At 43.2% G+C, this 27,950-nt stretch overlaps 2 protein-coding genes across 8 annotated transcripts in view; one reads left to right on the top strand and one right to left on the bottom strand.

Moving 5' to 3' along the window:
• Positions 1 to 25,610, top strand: part of LOC139578396 (DNA-binding protein RFX2-like) — a 57,929-nt gene extending 32,319 nt beyond the window's left edge. Inside the window, exons 5-18 of one of the 4 annotated variants that reach the window (XM_071405910.1) lie at positions 8,650 to 8,917; positions 11,777 to 11,851; positions 13,096 to 13,277; positions 13,445 to 13,564; positions 13,911 to 14,032; positions 14,303 to 14,421; positions 17,329 to 17,441; positions 17,569 to 17,720; positions 17,826 to 17,923; positions 18,040 to 18,189; positions 18,405 to 18,613; positions 22,651 to 22,804; positions 22,997 to 23,039; positions 23,147 to 25,610. In XM_071405910.1, the coding sequence (XP_071262011.1) occupies positions 8,650 to 8,917; positions 11,777 to 11,851; positions 13,096 to 13,277; positions 13,445 to 13,564; positions 13,911 to 14,032; positions 14,303 to 14,421; positions 17,329 to 17,441; positions 17,569 to 17,720; positions 17,826 to 17,923; positions 18,040 to 18,189; positions 18,405 to 18,613; positions 22,651 to 22,804; positions 22,997 to 23,039; positions 23,147 to 23,262 (1,921 nt within the window). In that variant the 3' untranslated portion in view covers positions 23,263 to 25,610. Of the gene's footprint in view, positions 1 to 8,649; positions 8,918 to 11,776; positions 11,852 to 13,095; positions 13,278 to 13,444; positions 13,565 to 13,847; positions 14,033 to 14,302; positions 14,422 to 17,328; positions 17,442 to 17,568; positions 17,721 to 17,825; positions 17,924 to 18,039; positions 18,190 to 18,404; positions 18,614 to 22,650; positions 22,805 to 22,996; positions 23,040 to 23,146 lie in introns of all 4 variants that reach the window. The other 3 variants (XM_071405909.1, XM_071405913.1, XM_071405912.1) reach the window with 3 other exon arrangements.
• A 2-nt stretch (positions 25,611 to 25,612) lies between these two features.
• Positions 25,613 to 27,950, bottom strand: part of LOC139578394 (F-BAR domain only protein 1-like) — a 42,461-nt gene continuing 40,123 nt past the window's right edge. For all 4 annotated transcript variants that reach the window (XM_071405905.1, XM_071405907.1, XM_071405906.1 and 1 more), the window contains 5 exons: positions 27,682 to 27,814; positions 27,377 to 27,573; positions 27,116 to 27,180; positions 26,399 to 26,566; positions 25,613 to 26,284 (listed from right to left, as the gene is read on the bottom strand). In XM_071405905.1, the coding sequence (XP_071262006.1) occupies positions 26,256 to 26,284; positions 26,399 to 26,566; positions 27,116 to 27,180; positions 27,377 to 27,573; positions 27,682 to 27,814 (592 nt within the window). In that variant the 3' untranslated portion in view covers positions 25,613 to 26,255. The remainder of the gene's footprint in view (positions 26,285 to 26,398; positions 26,567 to 27,115; positions 27,181 to 27,376; positions 27,574 to 27,681; positions 27,815 to 27,950) is intronic.

The raw sequence follows: 27,950 nt of genomic DNA, 5'->3' as shown, positions 1-27,950 counted from the left end.
GCATTGTAATTTTGAATTCCTTAAAGTGAGTGTAGAAGAGGTGAAAAAGTTGTCTATCAACAATGACAAGCCACCAGGGTCTGACAGTTTGGATGGAAAATGAGAATAATAGCGGAAGATATTGCCACATCTTCAATTTAAGCCTACTAGAAAGTGTGTGCCCTCAGGCTTGGAGGGAAGCAAAAGTCATTCCGCTACCTAAGAATAGTAAAGCCCCCTTTACTGGCTCAAATAGTCGATCAATTAGCCAGTCACCAACCATTAGTTAACTTTTTGAAAAATGGTGTTTGACCAGATACAATGCTATTTTGCAGTATAAAAAGATTGTGGGGTTGTTTTGTTAGACTTCAGTACGGCTTTTGACATTATTGATCATAGTCTGCTGCTGGAAAAACGTATGTGTTATGGCTTTACACCCCCTGCTATATTGTGGATAAAGATTTACCTGTCTAACAGAACACAGAGGATGTTATTTAATGGAAGCCTCTCCAACATAATCCAGGTAGAATCAGGAATTCCCCAGGGCAGATGTCTAGGCCCCTTACAAAACATTCACCTAACCTCAACTAAATATTGTAATAAATAATATGGGAAGTAGCGGTGACTAAATTGCTTGGAGTAACCCTGGATTTTAAACTGTCATGGTTAAAACATGTTTATATAACACTATCTAAAATGGAGAGAAATCTGTTCATAATTAAGCGCTGCTCTGCCTTCTTAACAGCACCATCAACAAGGCAGGTCCTTCAGGCCCTAGTTTTGTCTCACCTGGACTACTGTTCAGTCAGGTGGCACAGAGGGACTTAGGAAAATTACAATTGGCTCATAACAGGGCAGCACGTCTGGCCTTTATATGCGCACGGGGAGCTAACATTAATGATATGCATGTCAATCTCTCATGGCTCAAATTGGAGGAGAGATTGACTTAATCACTACTTCTTTTGTAAGAAGTATTGACAAACTGATTGCACCGATACATACCTCACAAGACATGCTGCCAGAGGTCCCTTGACAATCCCCAAGTCCAGAACAGACTATGGGAGGTGCACAGCATTGCATAGAGCTTTGACTACATGGAACCCTATTGCACATCAGGTAACTGACACAAGCAGTAGTATCAGATTGAGAAAAACAGATAAAAATCCACCTTATGGAACAGCGGGGACTGAAGAGACACAGGTACAGGCACACGCATACGCACACAAACGCTAGCACTCTACACACATGTAGATTGAAATAATGTTGAATGGTGGTATTTTGCATTGTATAATATATGATGTACTGTTTTTATCGTTTCTAAGTGCCTTAATGTGTGTAGACCCCAGGGAGAGTAATGGGGATCCCTAATAAATACAAAATGGTTTTGTTTATTTCAGTCTTCTGTGATGTATATAAAGTGTAATATCGGGATGCAAAATCCAAATGTAATACATTTCAACTCTGTGTAGACATGGTACAGGTTCCTTCTTTTTTTAAGACCATTAATGTGTGTGTGAAATGTGTACTTTTGTTTCAAAGTAGATTTGTTTAAGACTACCAAGAAAAACTGTGTGTGACCTTGATTTAGCACACTGCAGTAAAAGGTTAACAGAAAATCTATGAAAATCTATCGTAACTTTGGTCATTTATACTTAAATAACTTTAAAACATTTATGATATTAATGTGTCCATGAGTTTCTAGTAGATATGCCATATGGTTCAAGAGAAAATAGCCTAATTATGAAAATAGCATCTAATCAACAATGGCATAGTTAATTGAAAATAATGCAACTCTTCCAACGACTGACTTTTTTCATAACTGCCACTAGTTTGACGCCAAAACATTGACAGCGAATACATATTGACAGAGTAAAATAAAAGTAAAAAAACAATGGTATTCACTAAGTTGATGGTTTGTATTTAGGATAATGTTTTAAAGCGTTGTCATTCTATTTTTAATTTTTAAATCATCTTATGTAATTATTTCATATATTTTACATGTGATAAGGCCACACAGAGGGCCAGAGATAATTACAGACACCTGTGATAATCTGAAGTACCCAAAAGGGCCCCTAGATATTTTATGATAGATTACATAAAATCCTTAAAAGATACAAAATTCTGGTAGTTTACTGGTAAACTTCTAAAGTTTCCAGTAACGTTCAAAGTGCCTTCAGAAAGTATTCATACTCCTTGACTTATTCCACATTATGTTGTGTTACAACCTGAATTCAAAATGGATTAAATATTTTTTTTTCTCACCCATCTATATACACTGCTCAAAAAAATAAAGGGAACACTAAAATAACACATCCTAGATCTGAATGAATGAAATATTCTTATTAAATACTTTTTTCTTTACATAGTTGAATGTGCTGACAACAAAATCACACAAAAATGATCAATGGAAATCAAATTGATCAACCCATGGAGGTCTGGATTTGGAGTCACACTCAAAATTAAAGTGGAAAACCACACTACAGGCTGATCCAACTTTGATGTAATGTCCTTAAAACAAGTCAAAATGAGGCTCAGTAGTGTGTGTGGCCTCCACGTGCCTGTATGACCTCCCTACAACACCTGGGCATGCTCCTGATGAGGTGGCGGATGGTCTCCTGAGGGATCTCCTCCCAGACCTGGACTAAAGCATCCGCCAACTCCTGGACAGTCTGTGGTGCAACGTGGCGTTGGTGGATGGAGCGAGACATGATGTCCCAGATGTGCTCAATTGGATTCAGGTCTGGGGAACGGGCGGTCCATAGCATCAATGCCTTCCTCTTGCAGGAACTGCTGACACACTCCAGCCACATGAGGTCTAGCATTGTCTTGCATTAGGAGGAACCCAGGGCCAGCATATGGTCTCACAAGGGGTCTGAGGATCTCATCTCGGTACCTAATGGCAGTCAGGCTACCTCTGGCGAGCACATGGAGGGCTGTGCGGCCCCCCAAAGAAATGCCACCCCACACCATGACTGACCCACCACCAAACCGGTCATGCTGGAGGATGTTGCAGGCAGCAGAACGCTCTGTCACGTCTGTCACGTGCTCAGTGTGAACCTGCTTTCACCTTAGCATAGGAACTGAGAAGTGGTCTGTGGTCACCACCTGCAGAACCACTCCTTCATTGGGGGTGTCTTGCTAACTGCCTATAATTTCCACCTGTTGTCTATTCCATTTGCACAACAGCATGTGAAATTTATTGTCAATCAGTGTTGCTTCCTAAGTGGACAGTTTGATTTCACAGAAGTGTGATTGACTTGGAGTTACATTGTGTTGTTTAAGTGTTCCCTTAATTTTTTTGAGCAGTGTACAATACCCCATAATGATAACATGTTTTTAGAAAATGTTACAAATGTTTGGAAATTGAAATGTCTAAATATCTAATTTACATAAGTATTCACACCCCTGAGTCAATACTTTGTAGAAGCACCTTTGGCAGTGATTACAGTTCTGAGTCTTTCTGGGTAAGTCTCTAAAAGTTTTCCACGCCTGGATTCTGCAACCTTTGCACGTTATTATTTTCAAAAGCGCAAGAAATTACCGGGCTTCCCTCTATTCCCGTTCGAACTGGAAGTGCTATTTATATAACTCTCTGTGAATTATGTGTCATTCTAAGGTAGGCTTACATAAAAGAAAATAGAAAACTGCACACTGCTCTTGCTAGTATCACTGTTCTTTATTAAGCTTTACGTTTCGGTCACTGCTTTTGGCAGTGTTTGTAATTTGCACCCTTATGTGGACATTGCTCCACCCACATCCGTTCAGGGCATCGAATGCAGTTGGAGTCAAGGACAAATAAAAGTGTGTTACCAAATATAGCAATGTGCATTTCATAAATATTCGAATAAAGTATGTACATAAAACGTATTAAACACATCTGTAAAACCACAATGAGGAAATCGACCTATCAAGAAAGTTTTCATAAATCATTGGATACAGTTCAGGATAAAAACATCGGAGTAGGCTGAATTTTAACGACAAGGCATTAGTTCATTTTTTTTTTTTTATATATATGTATTTTTATTTATTTATTTATTTATTTTGTACATTTTATTTAACTAGGCTAGTCAGTTAAGAACAAATTCATATTTTACAATGACGGCCTACCCCAGCCAAACCCTCCCCTAACCTGGACGACGCTGGGCCAATTGTGCACCGCCCTATAGGATTCCCGATCATGGCCGGTTGTGATACAGCCCGCTGCGCCACTTGGGAACCGTAGGGTTGAATATTTCCCCGGTATTTTACAGATGTTCCATTCTGAGAATAAATCACTTTTCTCCCGGGTAACACGGTATTTTACGCCAAAACTGGAAGTGTTATTCAAAAGCATGCATAATAAATCATTTAAATATGTCTTTGATTAGAGCTTTGTTCAGCATGAACATTCAAACCTGATGCTACCTGAGCCTGATGAGCCATATATTAAATACATTTTATGAGCCCTACATTAACATCATTTATTGAGCCCAAACCCCAAAAAGCCCAAATTATTGTGCACTTGCCCAATACATACACCATCAAATAGAAATGTCCTTGTTTTTGAAAGAAAAGCATTTTTTTGGTCCATTTTAAAATAACTTCAAATACAGAGACTCCGCATCCCGGAGTCGCCTCTTCACTGTTGATGTTGAGACTGGTGTTTTGCGGGTACTATTTAATGAAGCTGCCATTTGAGGACTTGTGATGCGTCTGTTTCTCAAACTAGACACTCTAATGTACTTGTCCTCTTGCTCAGTTGTGCACCAGGGCCTCCCACTCTTCTTTTCTATTCTGGTTAGAAGCAGTTTGCGCTGTTCTGTGAAGGGAGTAGTACACAATGTTGTACAAGATCTTCAGTTTCTTGGCAATTTCTCGCATGGAATAGCCTTCATTTCTCAGAACAAGAATAGACTGACGAGTTTCAGAAGAAAGTTATTTGTTTCTGGTCATTTTGAGCCTGTAATCGAACCCACAAATGCTGACGCTTCAGATACTCAACTAGTCTAAAGAAGGACAGTTGTATTGCTTCTTTAATCAGAAAAACAGTTTTCAGTTGTGCTAAAATAATTGCAAAAGGGTTTTCTAATGATCAATTAGCCTTTTACAATTATAAACTTGGATTAGCTAACACCACGTTCCATTGGAATACAGGAGTGATGGTTGCTGATAATGGGCCTATGTAGATATTCCATAAAAAATATTCTGTTTCCAGCGACAATAGTCATTTACAACATTAACAATGTCTACACTGTATTTCTGATCAATTTGATGTTATTTTAATGGACAAAAAATGTGCTTTTCTTTTAAAAACAAGGACATTTATAAGTGACCCCAAACATTTGAATGGTAGTGTATATGATTTAGGCTACTGCACATTATGGATAACAGAAAAACAGAAAAACCATAGATGTAGCTAGCTATATGCTCTCTTGGGTAAATAAATTAATCTAGTTCCTGTAGACTAATATTTTCAAGTGTGAACTGTATTACTGTATTGTACTGTATTATATGGACTGGAATTACGCACATCGTTCATACCATGAAAGCAGAAGAGAACATGCGATTCTGGGGCAGCACATGCGGCCTACAAAGTAGGCTAGCGAATTGAATTTTAATTTTTAAATATAATAGGGCCTATTTGTATAATTAGTAGGCTGACTCATACAGTGCATTCGGCAAGTATTCAGACTTTTTACACATTTTGTTACGTTACAGCCTTATTCAAAAATGGATTAAATAGTTTTTTCCCTCATCAATCTACACACAATACCCCATAATGACAAAGCAAAAACAGGTTATTTACATAAGTATTCAGACCCTTTGCTAGGACACTTGAAATTGAGCTCAGGTGCATCCTGTTTCCATTGATCATCCTTGAGGTGTTTTTACAGCTTGATTGAGTCCACCTTTGGTAAATTTAATTGATTGGACATGATTTGAAAAGGAACACACCTGTCTACAGTCATGGCCAAAAGTTTTCAAGACCTCTGCAATCCGCCCTGGCATGCTGTCAGTTAACTTCTGTGCCACATCCTGACTGATGGCAGCCCATTCTTGCATAATCAATGCTTGGAGTTTGTCAGAATGTGTGAGTTTTTGTTTGCCTCTTGAGGATTGACCACAAGTTCTCAATGGGATTAAGGTCTGGGGAGTTTCCTGGCCATGGACGCAAAATATCAATGTTTTGTTACCCGAGCCACTTAGTTATCACTTTTGTCTTATAGCAAGGTGCTCCATCATGCTGGAAAAGGCATTGTTCGTCACCAAACTGTTCCTGGATGGTTGGGAGAAGTTGCTCTCGGAGGATGTGTTGGTACCATTCTTTATTCATGGCTGTGTTCGTAGGCAAAATTGTGAGTGAGCCCACTCCCTTGGCTGAGAAGCAACCCCACACATGCATGGTCTCAGGTTGCTTTACTGTTGGCATGACACAGGACTGATGGTAGCGCTCACCTTGTCTTCTCCGGTCAAGCTTTTTTCCAGATGCCCCAAACAATCGGAAAGGGAGAAAATGACTTTACCCCAATCCTCAGCAGTCCAATCCCTGTACCTTTTGCAGAATATCAGTCTGTCCCTGATGTTTTTCCTGGAGAGAAGTGGCTTCTTTGCTGCCCTTCTTGACACCAGGCCATCCTCCAAAAGTCTTCGCCTCACTGTGCGTGCAGATGCACTCACACCTGCCTGCTGCCATTCCTGAGCAAGCTCTGTACTGGTGGTGCCCCGATCCGGCAGCTGAATCAACTTTAGGAGACGGTCTTGGCGCTTGCTGGACTTTCTTGGGCGCCCCGAAGCCTTCTTCATAACAATTGAACCGCTCTCCTTGAAGTTGTTGATGATCTGATAAATGCTTGATTTAGGTGCAATCTTATTGGCGGCAATATCCTTGCCTGTGAAGCCCTTTTTGTGCAAAGCAATGATGATGGCACGTGTTTCCTTGCAGGTAACCATGGTTGACAGAGGAAGAACAATGATTCCAAGCACCACCCTCCTTTTGAAGCTTCCAGTCTGTTATTCGAACTCAATTCAGCATGAGCGAGTGATCTCCAGCCTTGTCCTCGTCAACACTCACACCTGTGTTAACGAGAGAATCACTGACATGATGTCAGCTGGTCCTTTTGTGGAAGGGCTGAAATGCAGTGGAAATGTTTTTGGAGGATTCAGTTCATTTGCATGGCAAAGAGGGACTTTGCAATTAATTGCAATTCATCTGATCACTCTTCATAACATTCTGGAGCATATGCAAATTGCCATCATACAAACTGAGGCAGCAGACTTTGTGACACAAATATACATTTTAATTCTCAAAACTTTTGGCCACGACTGTGTATAAGGTCCCACAGTTGACAGTGCGTGAGGTAGACGCCATGAGGTCGAAGGAATTGTCCGTAGACCTCCAAGATATGACTCTGTCGAGGCACAGATCTGGGGAAGAGTACCAAAAAAATAATTCTTAAATGGAAGATGTTTGGAACCACCAAGACTCTTCCTAGAGCTGGCCGCCTGGCCAAACTGAGCAATCGGTGGAGTAGGGCCTTGGTCAGGGAGGTGAATGCCAAGCGTCACGTCTGGAGGAAACCTTGCACCATCCCTACGGTGAAGCATGGTGGTTGTAGCATCATGCTGTGGGGATGTTTTCAGTGGCAGGGACTGGGAGACTGGTCAGGATCGAGGAAAAGATGAATGAAGCAAAGTACAGAGAGACCCCTGCTCAGGACCTCAGACCGGGGCGAACGTACACCTTCCAACAGGACAACGACCCTAAGCACACAGCCAAGACAACAATTTTTTGCAGTATTACTTTAGTGCCTTGTTGCAAATAGGATGCATGTTTTTAAATACTTTTATTCTGTACAGGCTTCCTTCTTTTCACTCTGTCAGATAAGTTAGTATTGTGGAATAACTACAATGTTGTTGATCCAGACTCACTTTTCTCCTATCCCAACCATTAAACACTGTACCTGTTTTAACGTCACCATTGGCCTCATGTTGAAATCCCTTCCTCTCCGGCAGCTGAGTTAGGAAGGACGCCTGTATCTTTGTAGTGACTGGGTGTATTGATACACAATCCAAAGTGTAATTAATAACTTCACCATGCTTAAAGGGATATGTCAGCTTTTTTTTATACCCATCTACCAATAGGTGCCCTTCTTTTTGAGGCATTGGAAAACCTCCCTGGTCTTTGATGAATCTGTGTTTTGAAATTCCCCACTTGACTGAGTTACCTTACAGATAATTGTATGTATGGGGTACAGAGATGAGGTAGTCATTCTAAAATCATGTTCAACACTATGATTGCAACTTATGTGTCATGTTAAGCACATTTCTACTCCTGAACTTCTTTAGGCTTGCCATAACAAAGGGCTTGAATACTTATTGACTCAAGACATTTCAGATTTTCATTTTTAAATCATTTGTAAAAAGAAATCGAAAAACATCATTCCACTTTTATATTATAGGGTATTGTATGTAGACCAGTGACCAGTGACCCTCATTTAAGCTATTTCATTTTCTGTCTAACACAATAAAATGTGGAAAAAGTCAAAGCACTGTACCCTCTCTTTGCAACCCAATGGGTAATACTATAATAGGAACATAAGCTAAGTGATGCAATGTTACAGTATGTGATTCATATTTCACTCTGTATAGATCTGAGGTCATACCTTTACGTTATAGCACCTCTCTCCCCAGCCGGACAGCCTACTCCTATAACCCTGAGGCCCAGCTGTATGGGCAAGGTAGTGGAGGAGCCTACTTTGACTCTCAGGGTGGGGGTGCCCAGGTCACCACGGTGGTCTCCTCGGCCGGCGGCGGGCCGCCCCACGGTATGGTGGGCATCGCCATGGATGTGGGCGGTAGTCAGGTCATCTCCGGTGGCGGCACCTACCTGATCCACGGCGGGGGCATGGATGGGGGTCGCCACCACGCCTCACACTCTTCCCGCTCCTCCTCCGCTATGGTGAGCACCTTGGATGGGTTACATATACTCTGTCCTTGTTTGCTGTTTGTTAGGACTTAGGAATTTAGTAGGGAGAATGTTTCCAGTCCAGTAGGTTTGTCAGTGACATGATTGTGATATGACTACATAAGTCCATCAAACATTATGGTATACAGTTGAAGTCGGAAGTTTACATACACCTTAGCCAAATATATTTAAACTCATTTTTTCACAATTCCAGACATTTAATCACAGTAAAAATTCCCTGTCTTCGGTCAGTTAGGATCACCACTTTATTTTAAGAATGTGAAATGTCAGAATAATAGTGGAGAGTGATTTATTTCAGCTTTTATTTCTTTCATCACATTTCCAGTGGGTCAGAAGTTTACATACACTCAATTAGTATTTGGTAGCATTGCCTTTAAATTGTTTAACTTGGGTCAACTGTTTCGGGTAGCCTTCCACAAGCTTCCCACAATAAGTTGGGTGAATTTTGGCCCATTCTTCCTGACAGAGCTGGTGTATCTGAGTCAGGTTTATAGGCCTCCTTGCTCGCACATGCTTTTTCAGTTCTGCCCACAAATTTTCTATGGGATTGAGGTCAGGGCTTTGTGATGGCCACTCCAATACCTTGACTTTGTTGTCCTTTGGAAGTATGCTTGGGGTAATTGTCCATTTGGAAGACCCATTTGCGACCAATCTTTAATTTCCTGACTGATGTCTTGAGATGTTGTTTCAATATATCCACATTATTTCCATCCTCATGATGCCATCTATTTTGTGAAGTGCACCAGTCCCTCCTGCAGCAAAGCACCCCCACAACATGATGCTGCCACCCCCGTGTTTCACGGTTGGGATGGTGTTCTTCAGCTTGCAAGCCTCCCGCCTTTTTCCTCCAAACATAACGATGGTCATTATGGCCAAACAGTTCTATTTCTGTTTCATCAGACCAGAGGACATTTCTCCAAAAAGTACGATCTTTGACCCCATGTGCAGCTGCAAACCGTAGTCTGGTTTTTTTATGGCGGTTTTGGAGCAGTGGCTTCTTCCTTGTTGAGCGGCCTTTCAGGTTGTCGATATAGGACTCTTTTTACTGTGGATATAGATACTTTTGTACCTGCTTCCTCCAGCATCTTCACAAGGTCCTTTGCTGTACTAGGTCCTTTGCTGTACTTGCGTACTATTGTTTGTACAGATGAACGTGGTACCTTCAAGCGTTTGGGAATTGCTCCCAAGGATGAACCAGACTTGTGTGGTCAAGCAAAGAGGCAATGAGTTTGAAGTTAGGCCTTGAAATACATCCACAGGTACACCTCCAATTGACTCAAATGATGTCAAAAGCTTCTAAAGCCATGATCATTTTCTGGAATTTTCCAAGCTGTTTAAAGGCACAGTCAACTTAGTGTATGTAAACGTCTTACCCACTGGAATTGTGATACAGTGAATTAGAAGTGAAATAATCTGTCTATACAATTGTTGGAAAAATTACTTGTGTCATGCACAAAGTAATGTCCTAACCGACTTGCCAAAACTATAGTTTGTTAACAAGAAATTTGTGGAGTGGTTGAAAAACGGGTTTTAATGACTTCAACCAAAGTGTATGTATACTTCCGACTTCAACTGTAGTAGAGGCACCAACAGTTGAGAAATGAATGCCCATGTCTGAGAGTCAGTAATTCCAAATCATTACATATACGAGGGATGGTTTATGGTTGCCTTTACTAAACAGCTTTTTAAGCCGTGTACGGATTAAAGTATCCTACAGTATATGAAGCGTGTCTAAATTATTAGTTACACCAACAAACAAATTGCTCTGCCCTAGCAGACAAATTGCCCTGCCTTACGCTGCCGTGGCTGTGACGCACGCTGGCGTGACTGTCATCACACCTGCTTGCCTGGCCTATCTGCTGAGCCTCAGGGAAACCTGAGTATGGGGTGGGCCTCAACCTCCCCAGTGCCCCATGGCTTTACGGGAAGAGCAGGACAGGGGAAGCAGGGCGCAGGCTGGCTTAAATAATTCAGTGCTGCCTTGTTTTAGAGTTTTTCACAGGCACTTGAGCGCCCTGCGAAACAAAGCAACCCCTCGGCCTCATTACCATTTGGCCAACAGCCCTTGGGAGACTTTTTAAGGCCTTGGAACGATGCCTGCTCTTTTTCTTCTCAAGTTTGGCCACTGTACCACGCATCTTTCTGTGGGTGTCTTTTCTCCCCCCCTCTTTAAAGCAAGCCCAGTCCCAGGTTTTATCATTCACTATGCCCGCTAGTTTATCTTCTCTCTATTTTCTCTAGTCCATGATACCGCAGAAAAATATCTAAATGATCTGGTAAATTCATTGAAATGGTTCCTTTTGGATAACAAACGGAAAGAAAAGAGGGGGATGATATGGAAATCTATATCTCCTGTAAGATGTGTTTTGTATTAGGCCAGTCGGTCTAATACATTTTGTATTGCAACAGTGACCGACCATTCCATATAACTGGTCATGTTTTGCATTGTGTGATGATTATTTTGGGGGAAAGGTGGAATTTGTTGACTCATTGTCACTGTGCATGGTGTGACGTGGCCCTGTTTGCGGAGTGCATTTGCATAGTGTCAAACCAGGAATGCCTTCAGTCAGCAGCTTAACCCCTTGAGTCCCCCCTCATTTGCATGCTTTTGTCAGCCAATAATGAATTTGGTCGCAAGACTGACTGAGTGTAATAGAAATGTAGAGATCTGGCTGCAGCTAACCGTCTTATTTCCTTTCTGTTTTGTGATTTTGTTTTCTCTGTCTACCCCCCTTCACCTCAACTCCTCTCTCCCTCTCTTTTTCGTTTCCCTCCTTTTTTGCTTCCTCCCGTTTTTAATTATTTTTTTGCATGCTCCTTTTTTTTCTTTAGCTTGAAATGGCGATTGAAAACCTCCAAAAGTCTGAAGGGATTGCAACTCACAAAAGCAGCCTGCTCAACAGCCATGTAAGTCAAACAGGAACTTTCTTTGAAAAGGACTAGAAAGGCCCGCCTTTGTCTCCCTGGCTGTGGGCTACACTACCACTTGTCACTGAGATATCTTCTCTTACTGCTGAAGGGAACATACTGACAGACTTCTGCTAATGCTAGCCTCACGGTGCTGTGGCATAAATCACTACATTGTCGTCTGACCATAGACTTTCCTTGCATCTGCTGCCGCTTGTTGCTCAACCACAACTTGTTGATTGTGGGACTTGCTGCTGGCTGGGCTTGCCTTGGCCATGTCTTGACAAAAGCTATGCATATTTAACCTCTTGCGTTTTCAGATTCCCCATCCTCCACATCATGTCCGCTATGTGATTGTTATATCCACACAACGCCCTCCCTCCTTTTCAACCACTACTTTACCAGAGCTGCCATTCAAATCAGCTATTTCATTGGACGCTAGGGGGTTCTTCTCCATTCCCGGTCTTAACCCTTGGTCACCTATCTAGAATCTCTAAATCATCAAGCAGCTCCTGACAGTCATATTATTGTCATCAAGTCTCTAGTCCACTTCATGCTGTGTCTGCCACACTCAGTCTGGCCAACCTGTTAATGGAGAAAAATATCCATCCCCACAGCTTGTATTTATTTATATTCCAACTGGCGATCATCTTCCCTTTACCTCTCCACCAATCACCAGCCACACAGACAGGGAAGTCCTTTCTATTGGAGAGTAGGGGTGAGCAGAGTTCTATATTGCTCTAGTGAACAGGTATAATATGTGGTCTTCTGATGAGGCAATGAAGGAGCAATTATCACATCAAATACACTAATTCACCCCCCCCCTGACAGTTTTAAGCCAAAATCTAAATTCTCACCCTCATGTTTAAACTCACAAAATGTGTGTGTGTGTGTGTGTTTCTGCTGTCCTTTGATGGGATAATAGAAGGCAGTGCTCTCCATCTCCTTGGGCAGACAGCTGCAGGATGGAGGTACTGCAGAGGAGGCTCGTGGGAGGAGCTATAGGAGGACGTGCTCATTGTAATAGCTGGAATGGAATTAATGGAACGGAGGCAAACGAGTGATTTCAATATTTTTGATGTTTGATACCGTTACATTTATTCCATTCCAGCTATTACAATGAGCCTGTCCTCCTATAGCTCCTCCCACCAGCCTCCTCTGAGGTACTGTGAGGATCAGAGTGCAGCAGTAGGTGTCCAGTAGGTGACTGACGGTGTGTCTCTGTGCTGTGTGTGTGTGTGTAGCTGCAGTGGCTGCTGGATAACTATGAGACAGCGGAGGGGGTGAGCCTGCCCCGGAGCTCCCTCTACAACCACTACCTGCGCCATTGTCAGGAGCAGAAACTGGACCCGGTCAACGCTGCCTCCTTCGGGAAACTCATCCGCTCGGTCTTCATGGGCCTCAGGACCCGCCGCCTCGGCACTAGGTATGTCCGTGATGGTAATGAAGGGCAGGTGTAGGATAATGTTAATGATAGATTAGAAAGATTGATTGATGATGCTGATAGTGAGGATTTATTCTGATGATGATAAGACAGATTACGAAGCTGATTACAATTTCCTTATTAACCCCCCATGTTCCTGTTTGTTCCAGGGGCAACTCCAAGTACCACTACTATGGCATCAGGCTGAAGCCAGACTCACCACTCAACAGACTGCAAGAGGACTCTCAGTACATGGCCATGAGACAGCAACCCATGCACCAGAAACAGAGGTGAACCCTCCCGCTCACATCCTCCACCTCTTCTCTCTTTCTCTCTCATCTGTCCATACTGTCTGACAAAGCTTTAATCCAGTTCCTTTTGATATTCTTTGAACATTTCACTTCATGTCCCCCTGCCTCTGCCCAAATGACTTTTGTGGATTTTGAAATCCATCTGTAATGGAGTGAAGTGGTGCACTCGTCCTCATTTCAGATACATGGTTTATTTAACCTCACACCTGCCTTTATTCTCCACTCTCTCCTCTCCTCGTTTGTGCTTCCTCTCCTCTCCCAGTCATCCTTTAGTTCTTCCCAGCCCCACCCAACATAGCTGTGCTGCCCTCTCCCCTTTCCGCAGGTTCAAGCCCCTCCAGAAGGTGGATGGCATGGGAGACAGCCTGTCAGGAGGCTCCCAGCACTCAGCCAGCACCCCAGAGCAGTCTGTGGCAGCCCAGAGCCAGCACCACCAGCAGTACATTGGTAAGAAGCTCCGCTGGCCACAATGTAACACTGAGAGACCATCAGGTCCCCTGTACCAAAACAGAGCTCGCATTAATTCCATAGTTTGTGAACACTGAGGATAAAACAGTCATGATAAAAGGCTTTTAGACTGCTTGCATGGTAGCCTAGGGTAGGGCCAGCCCAGTTTAATCACTGGATGCAAAATGTAATTATGTCACTTAACATTATTATTACTAAACACCTCTTTGTTGTTGTTTGGGATTTGACCGTGTGTCATCGTGTCCGCAGATGTGTCACATGTCCTGCCCCCGTTCCCCACCCCTGACCTGGGCACCCAGCCCCTCCCCGAGCGTATCAACATAAATGATGTGAAGAAGCTGCAGAACCTGTACAGGGACCACTGTGAGGTATGTGCGACGCAGCGCCAACTAGCTGCAAACTCTGCACTGCTCTGGTGTGGTCTGGTTTGGTGCAACACGCGCTGCCAGCGAGAGCGATTAGACTGCAGCCCTCAACAGGTATCCTGTCCTAGTCGACGGCACTGCAAATTTGATGAAATTATGTATGGGGGAAAAGACATTTCGAGCTGGTGCTAGAACACATCCTTAGTTACTGTTGAATGTGACCGAAGAGAATACCAACTCCCTGGATGGGATACAGTGATGAGGGAGGGGGTGAAATGTGTAATGTACATTTTTGCAGGACTTTCCAAGCTATAGAGAGAGAAGGAGAGACCGAAAGGGAGAGGTGCCCTGAAAAGCTTAATTAAAGCACTGAAGCCGTGGGTTTATCATATTATCCGTGGCCTCCCTCTGTCCAGCCACACCACGCTCCTTTTGTTCCAGCCTCCTTTCATCTCAGCTCAGCTTTCAAGACATGCCAATTAACCTTTCAGCGCGCTGGGCGGACATCTTGGTGTCTTTTTGTGCTCGCCTCCCCGTGGGCCTTTGTGTTGCCTAGTCATTGGACAGGCACATGGGCTCCTGCCTTTGTCTGGCCGGCGCATTTCTGTCACTCTCACAGCTCTCTGTGTGTTTCTGTGTGTTTAATGTTTATGCGCTTTTCTCTTTGTGAGCAAACAACCATCTGTTAACTTTATACTAGGAGGATTATTGATGGTAAATGAAATGTACTATTTAAAATAAAGGTAACAAGCATACAAAGGACAAATCAAGGTGTAGGTCCAGGAATAACTTATTCCTCACGCTGCTTTCAGTAGAAATACAGCTGTAGATTTTCTGTTTCAAATTAAATCACATTTTATTTGTCACATGCGCCGATGCAGACAGGTGTAGAACTTACCGTGAAATGCTTACTTACAAGCCCTTAACCAACTATGCAGTTCAAGAAATGGAGTTAAGAACACATTTACTAAATAAACAAAAGTAAAAAGGCTATATACATGGGGTACCGATACCGAGTCAATGTGTGGGGGTACAGGTTAGTCGAGGTAATTTGTACATGTACAGTGCCTTCGGAAAGTATTCAGAACCCTGGACTTTTTCCAGATTTTGTTACGTTACAGCCTTATTCTAAAATGCATTAAATAAAACAAAATCATCAGAAATCCACACATATAATATTACCCCATAATGACAAAGTGAAAACAGGTTTTTAAACATTTTTGCAAATTTATTAAACATTTTAAACAGAAATACCTTATTTACATAGGTATTCAGATCTTTTGCTATGAGACTTGAAATTGAACTCCGGTGCATACTGTTTCCATTGATCATCCTTGAGATGTTTCTACAACTTGATTGGAGTCCACCTGTGGTAAGTGTCCTAGCAAAGGGTCTGAATACCTATGTAAATAAGGTATTTTTTAAATATATTTTTTAAAGAAATTAGCAAACATTTATAAACCTGTTTTCGCTTTGTTATTATGGGGTATTGTGTGTAGATTGCTGAGGATATTTTTTTTATTTAAGCAATTTTAGAATATTGTTACGCTGTAACGTAACAAAATGTGGAAAAAGTCAAAGGGTCTGAATACTTTCTGAAGGCACTGTAGGTCCTGGATGGCAGGACGCTTGGCCCCAGCGATGTACTGGGCCGTACTCACTACCCTCTGTAGCACCTTATGGTCGGAACATTTTGTTTCATACAAGCAAAGCATTAATTACCTCTATACACATTCATATTCATTCACTTTGGCGCCCATACATGCATTTATTATTATATGTCACAGTTATTGATAAGAACCAAATATCCTGCTATCAGACACACCAATTAAGCATGCTTTTGTTGAGTTGAATGATAAAATGAGCAATAAAAACTCCAGCGCGGAAGGAAATGAATAAATCAGGTAAAACCACATAAAGAAGTGTATGTGTGTGGGGGCAGTGTTAAGGAACCTCAGTCATCTGTCATTCTTTTCTCTCCCTCTCCCTTTTCTCTCTCACTCTAGCCATAGTTTCTAAAGCATGCTGTTTTTCCTGTGTGTCGAAACTGGGGAGGCAAAACGCTTGTTTGTAGGGGCAGGGGAATTCTTCTTTTTGTTTTGGAGTTTAGTGTTTAAGCTGTTGCCCAGAGCAACGGTAAACACGGTTACCATAGTGATCCTTGGAGAGGAAGCAAAAACATATCATGTGATTGAAGGAAAGCCTATACTGTGCCGGGCTGTAACTGGAGACTGGGAGCATGTCCTGCCAAAGGAGAATCTCTGGGCATGGTGTGAAGAGTGAATAGAGACACTACCACTAATCACAGAGCACTGATAGACAGAACATACAGGAGGTTCACTGCTGCTCTGTTACTGAGGGTTGACTGTGGCTTGACTGTCTATATTATGCCATATTTAAACATACCTTAGGCTATATCTGTGGCCATTTCAATTATTTTTGACGTTGTCAAAGTGAAGTTGTCTTCTTTTAGCCCATAATGTTACTGGGAAATTGTATAGTGAGTTGGTAAATCTTTAGTATAGTAAATCTGTCATGTGGAGATTTGATTGGCGTGTTGATTATAGTGTGTAGCACATGCTCAGAACTCGGTATGTGAGAGTTCAAACAGGAATGAGGAAGCCGTGTGGAGTTGAGGCTGCCCAATATTGCAGGGAGCTACACACTTACAGCACACACTATAGTCCCTGTTAAAGCCATGTTACAGTTGAATTCCTAGTAAATATCACTCAAATATTATCTGTTCTGATTTGGGATCAATGGGTTGGAAGGAAGGCAGCGTTTAGCTTGGACTCAGCCTCTAACCAGTCGGGAGGCTGCTGCAGAGAAACTTTGTTGTGTGTCTGGTTGCCATGGCTCAGCTCTGTGTTTTGTCCTTCCCGTCTCCCCTCCTCCTCCTCTCCCCCGTAGGCTACTCTGGATGTGGTGATGAACCTCCAGTTCCACTACATTGAGAAGCTGTGGCAGACCTTCTGGTATTCAACAGCGCCATCTAGTGACGTAACCATCACCATCCCCAACAGGTCAGACAACAGAGGATTGAGAAAGTAATATTTGAATTAGGAAAACATTTGCTTTCACGCTTTATATGCATGTATGTTTTCTGTGATTGAAAACTGTGCTTTTAGTGATTTTTGTGTGTGTGTACAGTGATGAGGACATGGAGGGCGTGATCCCAAGGGAGAAGCTGATGGCTCTGTGCAAGTATGAGCCTGTCAAGCTGTGGATGAGGAGCTGTGACCATATCCTGTACCAGGCCCTGGTGGAGATCCTCATCCCTGACGTGCTACGCCCTGTCCCCAGTCAGTACACCTGCCTACCTTCAGCATTACTACATTATAATAACATTATCATTATCGCACTCAATGTATTGTATTTATCCCAGCTGATGTTTTTTTTTATTGCAGGTACTCTCACTCAGGCCATTCGCAACTTTGCCAAGAGTCTGGAGGGCTGGCTGACCACAGCCATGAGCGACTTTCCCAATGAGATTGTACGCACCAAGGTACAAAACACCTTCCAACACCCTCGTAGTCTTTCTGCAGACAGCTGAACTCGCAGATATACATTACACGCGATACATTCCCAGGTGAAGTTAACCATCTCTTGTATGTGCTGTAGGCAGCGGTGGTGAGTGCATTTGCTCAGACCTTGCGTCGGTACACCTCTCTGAACCACCTGGCCCAGGCAGCCCGCGCCGTGCTGCAGAACACCTCACAGATCAATCAGATGCTCAGCGACCTCAACCGCGTCGACTTCGCCAACGTACAGGTAGGACCATGGAACTAATAATTCCTTGGGTTCATCTTTGTTGGAAGTGTTTTCTTCCCACTGTGTGTGTGTGTGTGTGTGTGTGTGTGTGTGTGTGTGTGTGTGTGTGTGTGTGTGTGTGTGTGTGTGTGTCCATGTGTGTGCATGCCTTTCTGTTTGTACCTGTACCTTGTAAATCCTCTCAGACTTGGGGTGTGTGTGTTGTTGGTCTACAGGAGCAGGCGTCGTGGGTATGCCAGTGTGACGAGACTGTGGTCCAGCGGCTGGAGCAGGACTTCAAGGTGACCTTGCAGCAGCAGAGCTCTCTGGACCAGTGGGCCGCCTGGCTGGACAACGTGGTCAACCAGGTGCTCAAGCCCCACGAGGGCAGCACCAGCTTCCCCAGGGCTGCAAGACAGTTCCTGCTGAAGTGGTCCTTCTACAGGTATGGACCCCATCTAGACAGACAGACAGACCTCGATAGACAGACAGACCTCGATAGATAGATAATGTTGATAGATGGATCAGTCTCTAAAGATAGATACACTACATGACCAAAAGTACGTGGACACCTGCTCGTCGAACATCTCATTCCAAAATCATGGGCATTAATATGGAGTTGGTCCTCCCTTTAGCTGCCTTAACAGCCTCCACTCTTCTGGGAAGGCTTTCCACTAGATGTTGGAACATTGCTGCGGGGACTTGCTTCCATTCAGCCACTAGAGCATTAATGAGGTCGGGCAGAAATTTGACAAACTAACTTGTTGGAAAGGTGGTATCCCATGACGGTGCCACGTTGAAGGTCACTGAGCTCTTCAGTAAGGCCATTCTACTGCCAATGTTTGTCTTTGGAGATTGCATGGCTGTGTGCTCGATTTTATACACCTGTCAGCAACGGGTGTGGCTGAAATAGCAGTGTGTGTGTGTGTGTGTGTGTGTGTGTGTGTGTGTGTGTGTGTGTGTGTGTGTGTGTGTGTGTGTGTGTGTGTGTGTGTGTGTGTGTGTGTGTGTGTGTGTGTGTGTGTGTGTGTGTGTGTGTGCAGTACCAGTCAAAGTTTGGACACACCTACTCATTCAAGGGTTTTTCTTTATTTTTACGATTTTCTATGTTATAGAATAATAGTGAAGACATCAAAACTATGAAGTACCACATGGAATCATGTAGTAACCAAAAAAGTGTTAAACAAATCAAAATATATTTTAGATTCTTCAAAGTAGCCACCCTTTGCCTTGATGACAGCTTTGCACACTCTTGGCATTCTCAACCAGCTTCACCTGAAATGCTTTTTCAACAGTCTTGAAGGAGTTCCCACATATGCTGAGCACTTGGCTGCTTTTTCTTCACTCTGCAGTCCAACACATCCCAAACCATCTCAATTGGGTTGAGGTCTGGTGATTGTGGAGGCCAGGTCATCTGATGCAGCACTCCATCACTCTCCTTGTTGGTCAAATAGACCTTACACAGCCTAGAGGTGTGTTTCGGTGATTGTCCTGTTGAAAAACAAATGATAGTCCCACTAAGCGCAAACCAGTCTGAGATGGTGTATTGCTGCAGATTTCTGTGGTAGCCATGCTGGTTAATTGTGCCTTGAATTCTAAATAAATCAGTGTCACCAGCAAAGCAACCCCACTCCACCACACCTTCACCTACATGCTTTACGGTGGGAAATACACATGTGGAGATCATCCGTTCACCCGTGCGTCTCACAAAGACACGGCGGTTGGAACAAAAAATCTCACATTTGGACTCATCAGACCAAAGGCCAGATTTCCAACGGTCTAATGTCCTTTGCTCGTGTTTCTTGGACCAATCAAATCTCTTATTATTGGTGTCCTTTAGTAGTGGTTTCTTTGCAGCAATTCAACCATGAAGGCCTGATTCACGCAGTCTCCTCTGAACAGTTGAAGTTGAGATGTGTCTGTTACTTGAACTCTGTGAAACATTTATTTGGGCTGCAATCTGAGGTGCAGTTAACTCTAATGAACTTATCCTCTGCAGCAGAGGTTACTCTGGGTCTTCCTTTCCTGTGGTGGTCCTCATGAGAGCCAATTTCATCATAGTAGTTGATGGATTTTGCAACTGCGCTGTAAGACATTTTCAAAGTCCTTGAAATGTTCCTGATTGACTGACCTTCATGTCTTAAAGTAATGATGGACTGTCGTTTCTCTTTCCTTATTTGAACTGTTCTTGGTATTTTACCAAATAGGGCTATCTTCTGTATACCACCTCTACCTTGTCACAACACAACTGATTGCATGAAGGAAATAAATTACACAAATTTATGTTTAACAAGGCATACCTGTTAATTGAAATGCATTCCAGGTGACTACCTCATAAAGCTGGTTGAGAGAATGTCAAGAGTGTGCAAAGCTGTCATCATGGCAAAAAGTTTTTGGGGGTTTACTACATGATTCCATATGTGTTATTTCATAGTTTTGATGTCTTCACTATTATTCTACAATGTAGAAAATAGTACAAATAAAGAAAAACCCCTGAATGAGTAGGTGTCCAAACGTTTGGGTGGTACTGTATGTATGAGGCCACTGTGTGCCTTCGGAAAGTATTTAGACCCCTTGACTTTTTCCACATTTTGTTACGTTAAAGCCTTATTCTAAAATTGATTAAATCTTTCCCCCCCCCTCAATCTACACACCATACCCCATAATGACAAAGCAAAAACAGGTTTAGACATTTACATAAGTATTCAGACCCTTTACGCAGTACTTTGTTGAAGCACCTTTTGCAGCGATTACAGCGTTGAGTCTTTTCACACCTTGGCACACCTGTATTTGGGGAGTTTCTCCCATTCTTCTCTGCAGATCCTCTCAAGCTCTGACAAATTGGATGGAGAGCGTCGCTGCACAACTATTTGCAGGTCTCTCAAGAGATGTTCAATCAAGTTCAAGTCCGGGCTCTGGCTGGGCTACTTCAAGGACTTTTAGAGACTTGTCCCGAAGCCAATCCTGCGTTGTCTTGGCTGTGTGCTTAAGGTATTTGTCCTGTTGGAAGGTGAACCTTCACCCCAGTCTGAGGTCCTGAGCGCTCTGGAGCAGGTTTTCATCAAGGATCTCTCTGTACTTTGTTCCGTTCATCTTTCCCTCGATCCTGAATAGCCTCCCAGTCCCTGACTCTGAGGAGTTGCTTCCATCTGGCCTCTCTAACATTAAGGCCTGATTGTTGGAGAGATGGTTGTCCTTCTGGAAGGTTCTCCCATCTCCACAGAGGAACTATGGAGCTCTGTCAGAGTAACCATCGGGTTCTTGGTCACCTCCTTGACCAAGGCCCTTCTCCCCCGATTGCTCAGTTTGGCCAGGCGGCCAGCTCTAGGAAGAGTCTTGGTAGTTCCAAACTTCTTCCATTTAAGAATGATGGAGGCCACTGTGTTCTTGGGGACCTTCAATGCTGCAGAATTGTTTTGGTACCCTTCCCCAGATCTGTGCCTCGACACTATCCTGTCTCGAAGCTCTACGGACAATTCCTTTGACCTCATGGCTTGGTTTTTGGTCTGACATGCACTGTCAACTGTGGGATCTTATATAGACAGGTGTGTGCCTTTCCAAATCATGTCCAAGAAATTGAATTTACCACAGGTGGACTCCAATCAAGTTGTAGATGGATGCTCAATGGAAACAGGATGTATCTGAGCTCAATTTCGAGTCTCATAGCAAAGGGCTAAACTTTTCACTTTGTCATTAAATGGTATTGTGTGTAGATTGCTGAGGGAAATATTTTATTTAATCCATAATTTCAATGCATTTAACGTAACAAATGTGGAAAGTCAAGGGGTCTTAATACCGTGTGTGTGTGTGTGTGTGTGTGTGTGTGTGTGTGTGTGTGTGTGTGTGTGTGTGTGTGTGTGTGTGTGTGTGTGTGTGTGTGTGTGTGTGACTGCCAAAATAAGTATTTTTGAAAGCAGTTGTTTCCACACAGTTCTGGTTCTAAGTTAATTAAGCAATGAACATCCCATCATGCTTAGGGTCATGTATAAAAAGTATTTTGGCTAGCATGGCTAGAAGAGATCTCAGGGACTTTGAAAGAGGGGTCTCAAAGGAGCATAGGGGGTTTAAAGGGTGTGTGTCTCAGTCACCAGATCTCAACCCAATTGAACACTTAACACTGGAGTGGTGCCTGAGACAGCGTTTTCCATCAACAACACACCAAATGATGGTATTTCTCGTGAAAGAATTGTCACATCCCTCCAATTGAGTTCCAGCACTTGTAAAATCTATGCCACGGTGCATTGAAGCTGTTCTGGCTCATGGTGTCCTAATGCCCTATTCAGACACTGTATGTTGGCGTTTCTTTTATTTTGGCAGTTACCTGTATATATACAGTATGCATTTTCACTAAGGTGTGGTAGTATTTTCAGGCTGATGAATTGTGGTGGTTAGCTTCATGTGGCTTTGGCAGATTGAAGCTCATTGGGGCTGTGTTAATGTAATTTCTCTCTGATTGCCTCCTCCCTCTCTCCCCTCCTCCAGCTCCATGGTGATCAGGGACCTGACCCTGCGTAGTGCTGCTAGTTTCGGCTCCTTCCATCTCATCAGGCTGCTCTACGACGAGTACATGTTCTACCTGGTGGAGCACCGCGTCGCCCAGGCAACCGGAGAGACGCCCATCGCTGTCATGGGAGAAGTGAGTGGGCAGCCTTTCATGTACCAGTTTCCTTGAGCTATCCTGTGGAACTCCTGCGTAATAATTATGCATATTTTATCGCACACCAGGTTGTATGGTGAGTTTCTGGTTATAGGTAAATGGCCTGTTGACAGCATGTAAATCTGTATTAGCCCATTACTAATACAATTTCTCCTTTCTTGTGAAACACAGTTCAGTGACCTAAACTCGATGCTGCCCATGCTCATGGATAAAGGTTGGTCTACTCTTCCTGGCTCCTAGTGTTTGACTTGCTGTCCCCTATGTCTCAATGTGGTATAAATTTAGACCTTACCTTTTTGTTAACCTCTGTTTCTATCTCAGACCCGTCCTTCTCAGACGACATGAGTGACATGGGAAGTGACGAGGGCCGAGGGCCCAACGAGCCGGCTGTGAAAAGGGAGAGGATCGAAATCAACCACTCGCTGCAAGAGATCTGAGACCAGATGAGGCCCGTGACCCTCTCTCAGGAGCCCTGCTGAAGCTCTGGGCTCTCCTGGTCCTGTCAGCACACTGAGCCGCTAGCCCAGCCTGCTACACAGCGAGTTTGTTCAGTGTATATAGAGAAGAGCAGCAGGCTCAGCCCCTACCCAACCACTCCTCCAAGTTAGTGTATTTAAAGGGGGACTCTTTATCCCAGGGAAAACAATGAATGCTCACCAAGGGGGTCTGGTTTGACCTGACAGGGGTATACAGTTCAAATTTATTTTCTTTGTTTTTTTCCTGTTTTGCAACTGTGAATAAGGATGACTTTGTGCAGTACCCATGTTGGATACATGTAACTTTGTATGAGTGGTGTGTTTCTTATCCTTTATTAGCTGTGCCATAGTGTAATTCCAGTGCCTTAGATGCTAACTCTTTAACCACCACTACTACAGATGTCTATCTCCTCCCTCAGCTGTGCCTCTACCGCAGTATGAATGTATTGTTTCAGAACCTCAGACATTCTAAAGCACCTTTAAACCTGTAGGTGTAATAGGATTATTCTATACGTGTTGCCTCAACGCACATTGATGCAACCAACTGACCCAAAGGACTTGTCCCTCTCCCACCAGCGCGGCCACTCCCGTGGCTCTGTCAGTAGGGCCTGATGCAGAAAAAAATACCCTAGTCTCATAGTTGATGGGATGGCAGGGACCTCTAACACCCTGGCCGTATGAGATGATTAGTTACCTCCTTTTCTATGCTCTGCTCTGTTCTTATGAGGCAACTATAAAAGAGTAGCCACTGTTAACTCCCCCATACTCAAGTAACCTTCTCCATGTATATATATATCAGTTTTCATCCAAATTGTAACTATTCTATGATGCTGTTTGGCATCAACTCAATTTCAGGATGCACACAATGCTGGTCTCATTGATCCATGACTCTAGAACTTTGGGGGTTTCTAGATGTCACACCCCAGAGTCTAGGACAAGCCAGTTGCATCTATATTGATGAGACCTTTAGATTGATGTTTTAAGGACTGAAAGGAGAGTGGTGGACTGTGTTCAGGAAACCACCAGATTGTATGTATATATATGATGATCTACCTTCTGGGTTAACTGGAGCTGTCTGGCATCCATTTTGTGGAGCCGTATGTCGAATTTCTTAAGGGACGTAAAATAGTATGTATTTACCAAAACGTGAAAGAGTGTTGGACCTCCGAAGCCAAAACCCTTAAAAGGAAACTCCTAATTGCATCTGTTCAGTTCAACTGATGCTCTGAGTTCAGATAGTGTGGCTCACCCCCCTAATGGTACCGTTACTCAAATGGACTCGTTCCATTTTGATTGGAGGGGGAAATATTCTGATCCATGTTTAGTTTATTGCTCGATATATGAAAGTGTAAACGGCTCGAGACGGTTTCTCTAAAGATGATTACATATTATATAGCCGTACAATTGTACTGTAGAAGGACTGATTGTGTGAAACCAACAAACTGTTAAACATTCATACATAAATATATTTCTTAATATGATGTAGAAAATGTGTTTATTAATGGCCTTTGTGTTCACATGGGGCTGGATCACACCGGTATCGTGGAAGATTGAAATTGAAAGGCAACGTTCAAAGACTGCATTCACGGTAAACGGAAATGACCTTTACATTTTTAAACGCGGATCTTCCGCAATACGGATTGAATCCAGCACTTGGTCTTTCCCCAATCATTTCTCTCCTCCCATACTGTACTGTTTGTGCTTTTAAAAGGGGATGTCCTCCTTGCTTTGATTATTTAGTGGCTGGGACTGATGTGTGTGACGCAGACGTTGTCTTGTTTTGATCATTTTCTATGTCTTATGGTCAACACAACAATATTTAACTGTAACAGTGTTGATATTTGGGGTGTAAGTGCCCAATTAACCGTCAGTCGTGTGTCCATATTGAGAGAATCTCCATTTCTATTTATGAAAACATAACTGATTTAATTACTGATTGACATGAACTTTTTTTCTAAACACTTTTGGTTGAATTTTACTTCCCCCCCTCAGAGTTTGTAGTAGCTTGAGAATCCTGAGCTCTTTGTAACTTGTGCCTGTCACAGTACTTTGCCTTTTTAAGTGCTTTGGAAAGTAATTTCTATGTGAACTTTAATGTTTTTTGTAATGCTGTTAGACTTTTGGCTGAGGATTATTTTTTATTGAACTAAATCTGGTTCTTCTTAAAAGTATATTGAACCCTTATTTTTATGTATTTTTAAACATTCTTGACTACACTTTACCTAGCTTGAGGGCATACAGTCTGTAACAAACTGCATAGTTCAACTGTATTTTGTACTGATCAATGTGTAATAAATTGGTGGAAACCATCTGTTTTTGGCCACGTTCATTTATTAATTAGGAAGTCAAATGAAATGTGTATATTTTGGAAAAACAGCTTTACTAACATTTTTCAATGAGTCTTACAGGCCAATGAAGTGTTAATACTGTAACCACTCACAATGATTCAGTCTATATGTGCAGAAATATTCCTTATATTTACATTAAATTCAAGTTTCCATGGAAATTCTGTTCCAAGACATTACGTAAGTAGTATGTTTATATTCTTTCTCTTCAATAAAACCAACTTCTTACATCCAGTTTTCAAACTCCTGATATAAAAAGGCACACAGAACAACGCAAACACAACAAACAAGATTCAATACAAGAAAAAAAGAAGGGTACACTCCCCTGGGAAAGGGTGAGGATTGCGTGTACAATGCAGATCTGAAAAAGAAAAGGCTAGGTCCGAAAACGAGCTTGATCCTTTCAGGTCAGCATACACATGTTAAGTGCACATTCTCCTCCAAAGCTAGGAGAATGAGTGAGCACGGTGTCTGGTCCCAATGTCAAACCCATCCCAGTCTGTCTGTCCTCTACCTCCTGGGGAAGGAGGTCAGTATGGCCCAGAGGGCTAAAAGTGCAATGTGTACTCCAGGAACTCCTATCAATGGCCTGGGCACTCCTACTGCTCCTCACAAGGAGCAGCCTGCCATGTACTTCCCTGCAAAGGAGACACAAACGTGGTGAAACCCATTATTATACATTCTTTTGTGAAACTCCAAGGCCCACACACTATCTTATTGGCCAGGCTTAGTAACATATGGTGTTACTGTACCTGTGGCAAATCTCTTCTTGACGAGGGACATACGGTAGCGACTGCCCACCAGCTCCACATCCATGCCCGACAGAGAGGCCCCGGAGCCCACAAACTGGACTGCCAGGCTGGGGGGAGGTCCACGAGGAACCTCCAGGCACTGCCAGCTGGCACACAGAGTGCCAGAGCCTGGAACAACCAACAATTGACACATTCTTCAGTTCCCCTCCACTAACAGGAGCAAGTTAATAACACTGGCTTGTTATTTTTAAAAAGGCACTTGTCTTTTCCCACTAACACTGGCTGAGAAATACTTTGTTGAGGGAAAATCTACTTTGTACGATTGTGATGTCTTGTCTCACCTAGCCATCTTAAGATGAATGCACTAATTATAAGTTGCTCTGGATAAGAGCATCTGCTTAATGACTAAAATGTTTTTTTTAAATGATAATCCCTGCCAATTCTCCTTTATATTATCACTGACCCATCTTCCACTCAGGCTCAGCTTTCATATGGTAATCTTGATATTTAAGATAATGATACCTTCATAGAGGCTGCATATTAAAATAGAGAAGAGGGTGGCACTCAATGCAATTATGTAGTCAAGGGCCAGACTTGGAATAAAGAACTTTATACTGCATTTATATTTCCTTAACTATAATTTATATTGCTAGAATAGGACTGATATGTGGCCATTGAGTGAGATGGGTGTGGATATACTGTAGACAGACAAGTAACCTTTGCTGTGGTTGGTAGGGGAGAGGTTGGGTAGTTTCCACAGTAGTTGTCGTTCCTCAGCATTCCTGTGAAGGCAGACAAAGGGTCAGTGGGGCCAACCCAGTTCCCACTCTTCTCTCTTTCTCCCCGTCTTTCCCAGTCTGTCCTCACCTTCTCCCTGACCTTCAGTCTGTCCTTTCTCCTACTGTCACTATACCTCTATCCCTCCGCCCACCATACATCCCCCTTTCATTCCCTCCTCCCACTCCCACCCTAACTCACCAGGAGGCTGGGGGCTGGCATTGCAGGTCTGTGGCGGTGTGGTCGAGGGGCAGCAGCACCTGCACAGCAGTGAGCTGGGTGGAGGGGGCGGTGGCCGGACAGCAGTGGTAGTCCAATGCTACACGGGTCACCGTGCCACTACGCTGGCACTCTGCTGACAGCAGGAGGGGAGCACGACCAGGGTCTTGGGACGACACCTGAGAGGAACAGAGTTGGGAGAGGTTGTTGATGCTGTCATTTGGAAGACTTTTGTGTAACTTCAGATGACAGAGGGTAAGAGAGTACCACTGTACTTCATCAGTCACCTGGTATTTGAGTAGGGCCACGTTATAGTAGGAGGCCAGGGGGTTGAGCTCAGCCTCTCTCTGCAGGTAAAGGTTCAGTGCCTGCATGTTGAACCAGAAGTCCCTGGTGTCTGGGTCACTCTGAGAGGGGTCACTGTGGAGAATAACACAAACCGGAGAATGAGACATATATATCTTACCATTTCAGCAATCTGTAGACAGGTGTGTTGTTTAGCAACAAAACCTATGCGTGTGCATCTTCGGGGCAAAACAGACTGGGTTGGCTTCGA

The sequence above is a fragment of the Salvelinus alpinus genome, chromosome 6, assembly GCF_045679555.1.
Source record: "Salvelinus alpinus chromosome 6, SLU_Salpinus.1, whole genome shotgun sequence".
In the NCBI taxonomy this organism is placed as follows: Eukaryota; Metazoa; Chordata; class Actinopteri; order Salmoniformes; family Salmonidae; genus Salvelinus; species Salvelinus alpinus.
This window is presented reverse-complemented; position numbering and strand designations above follow the sequence as displayed.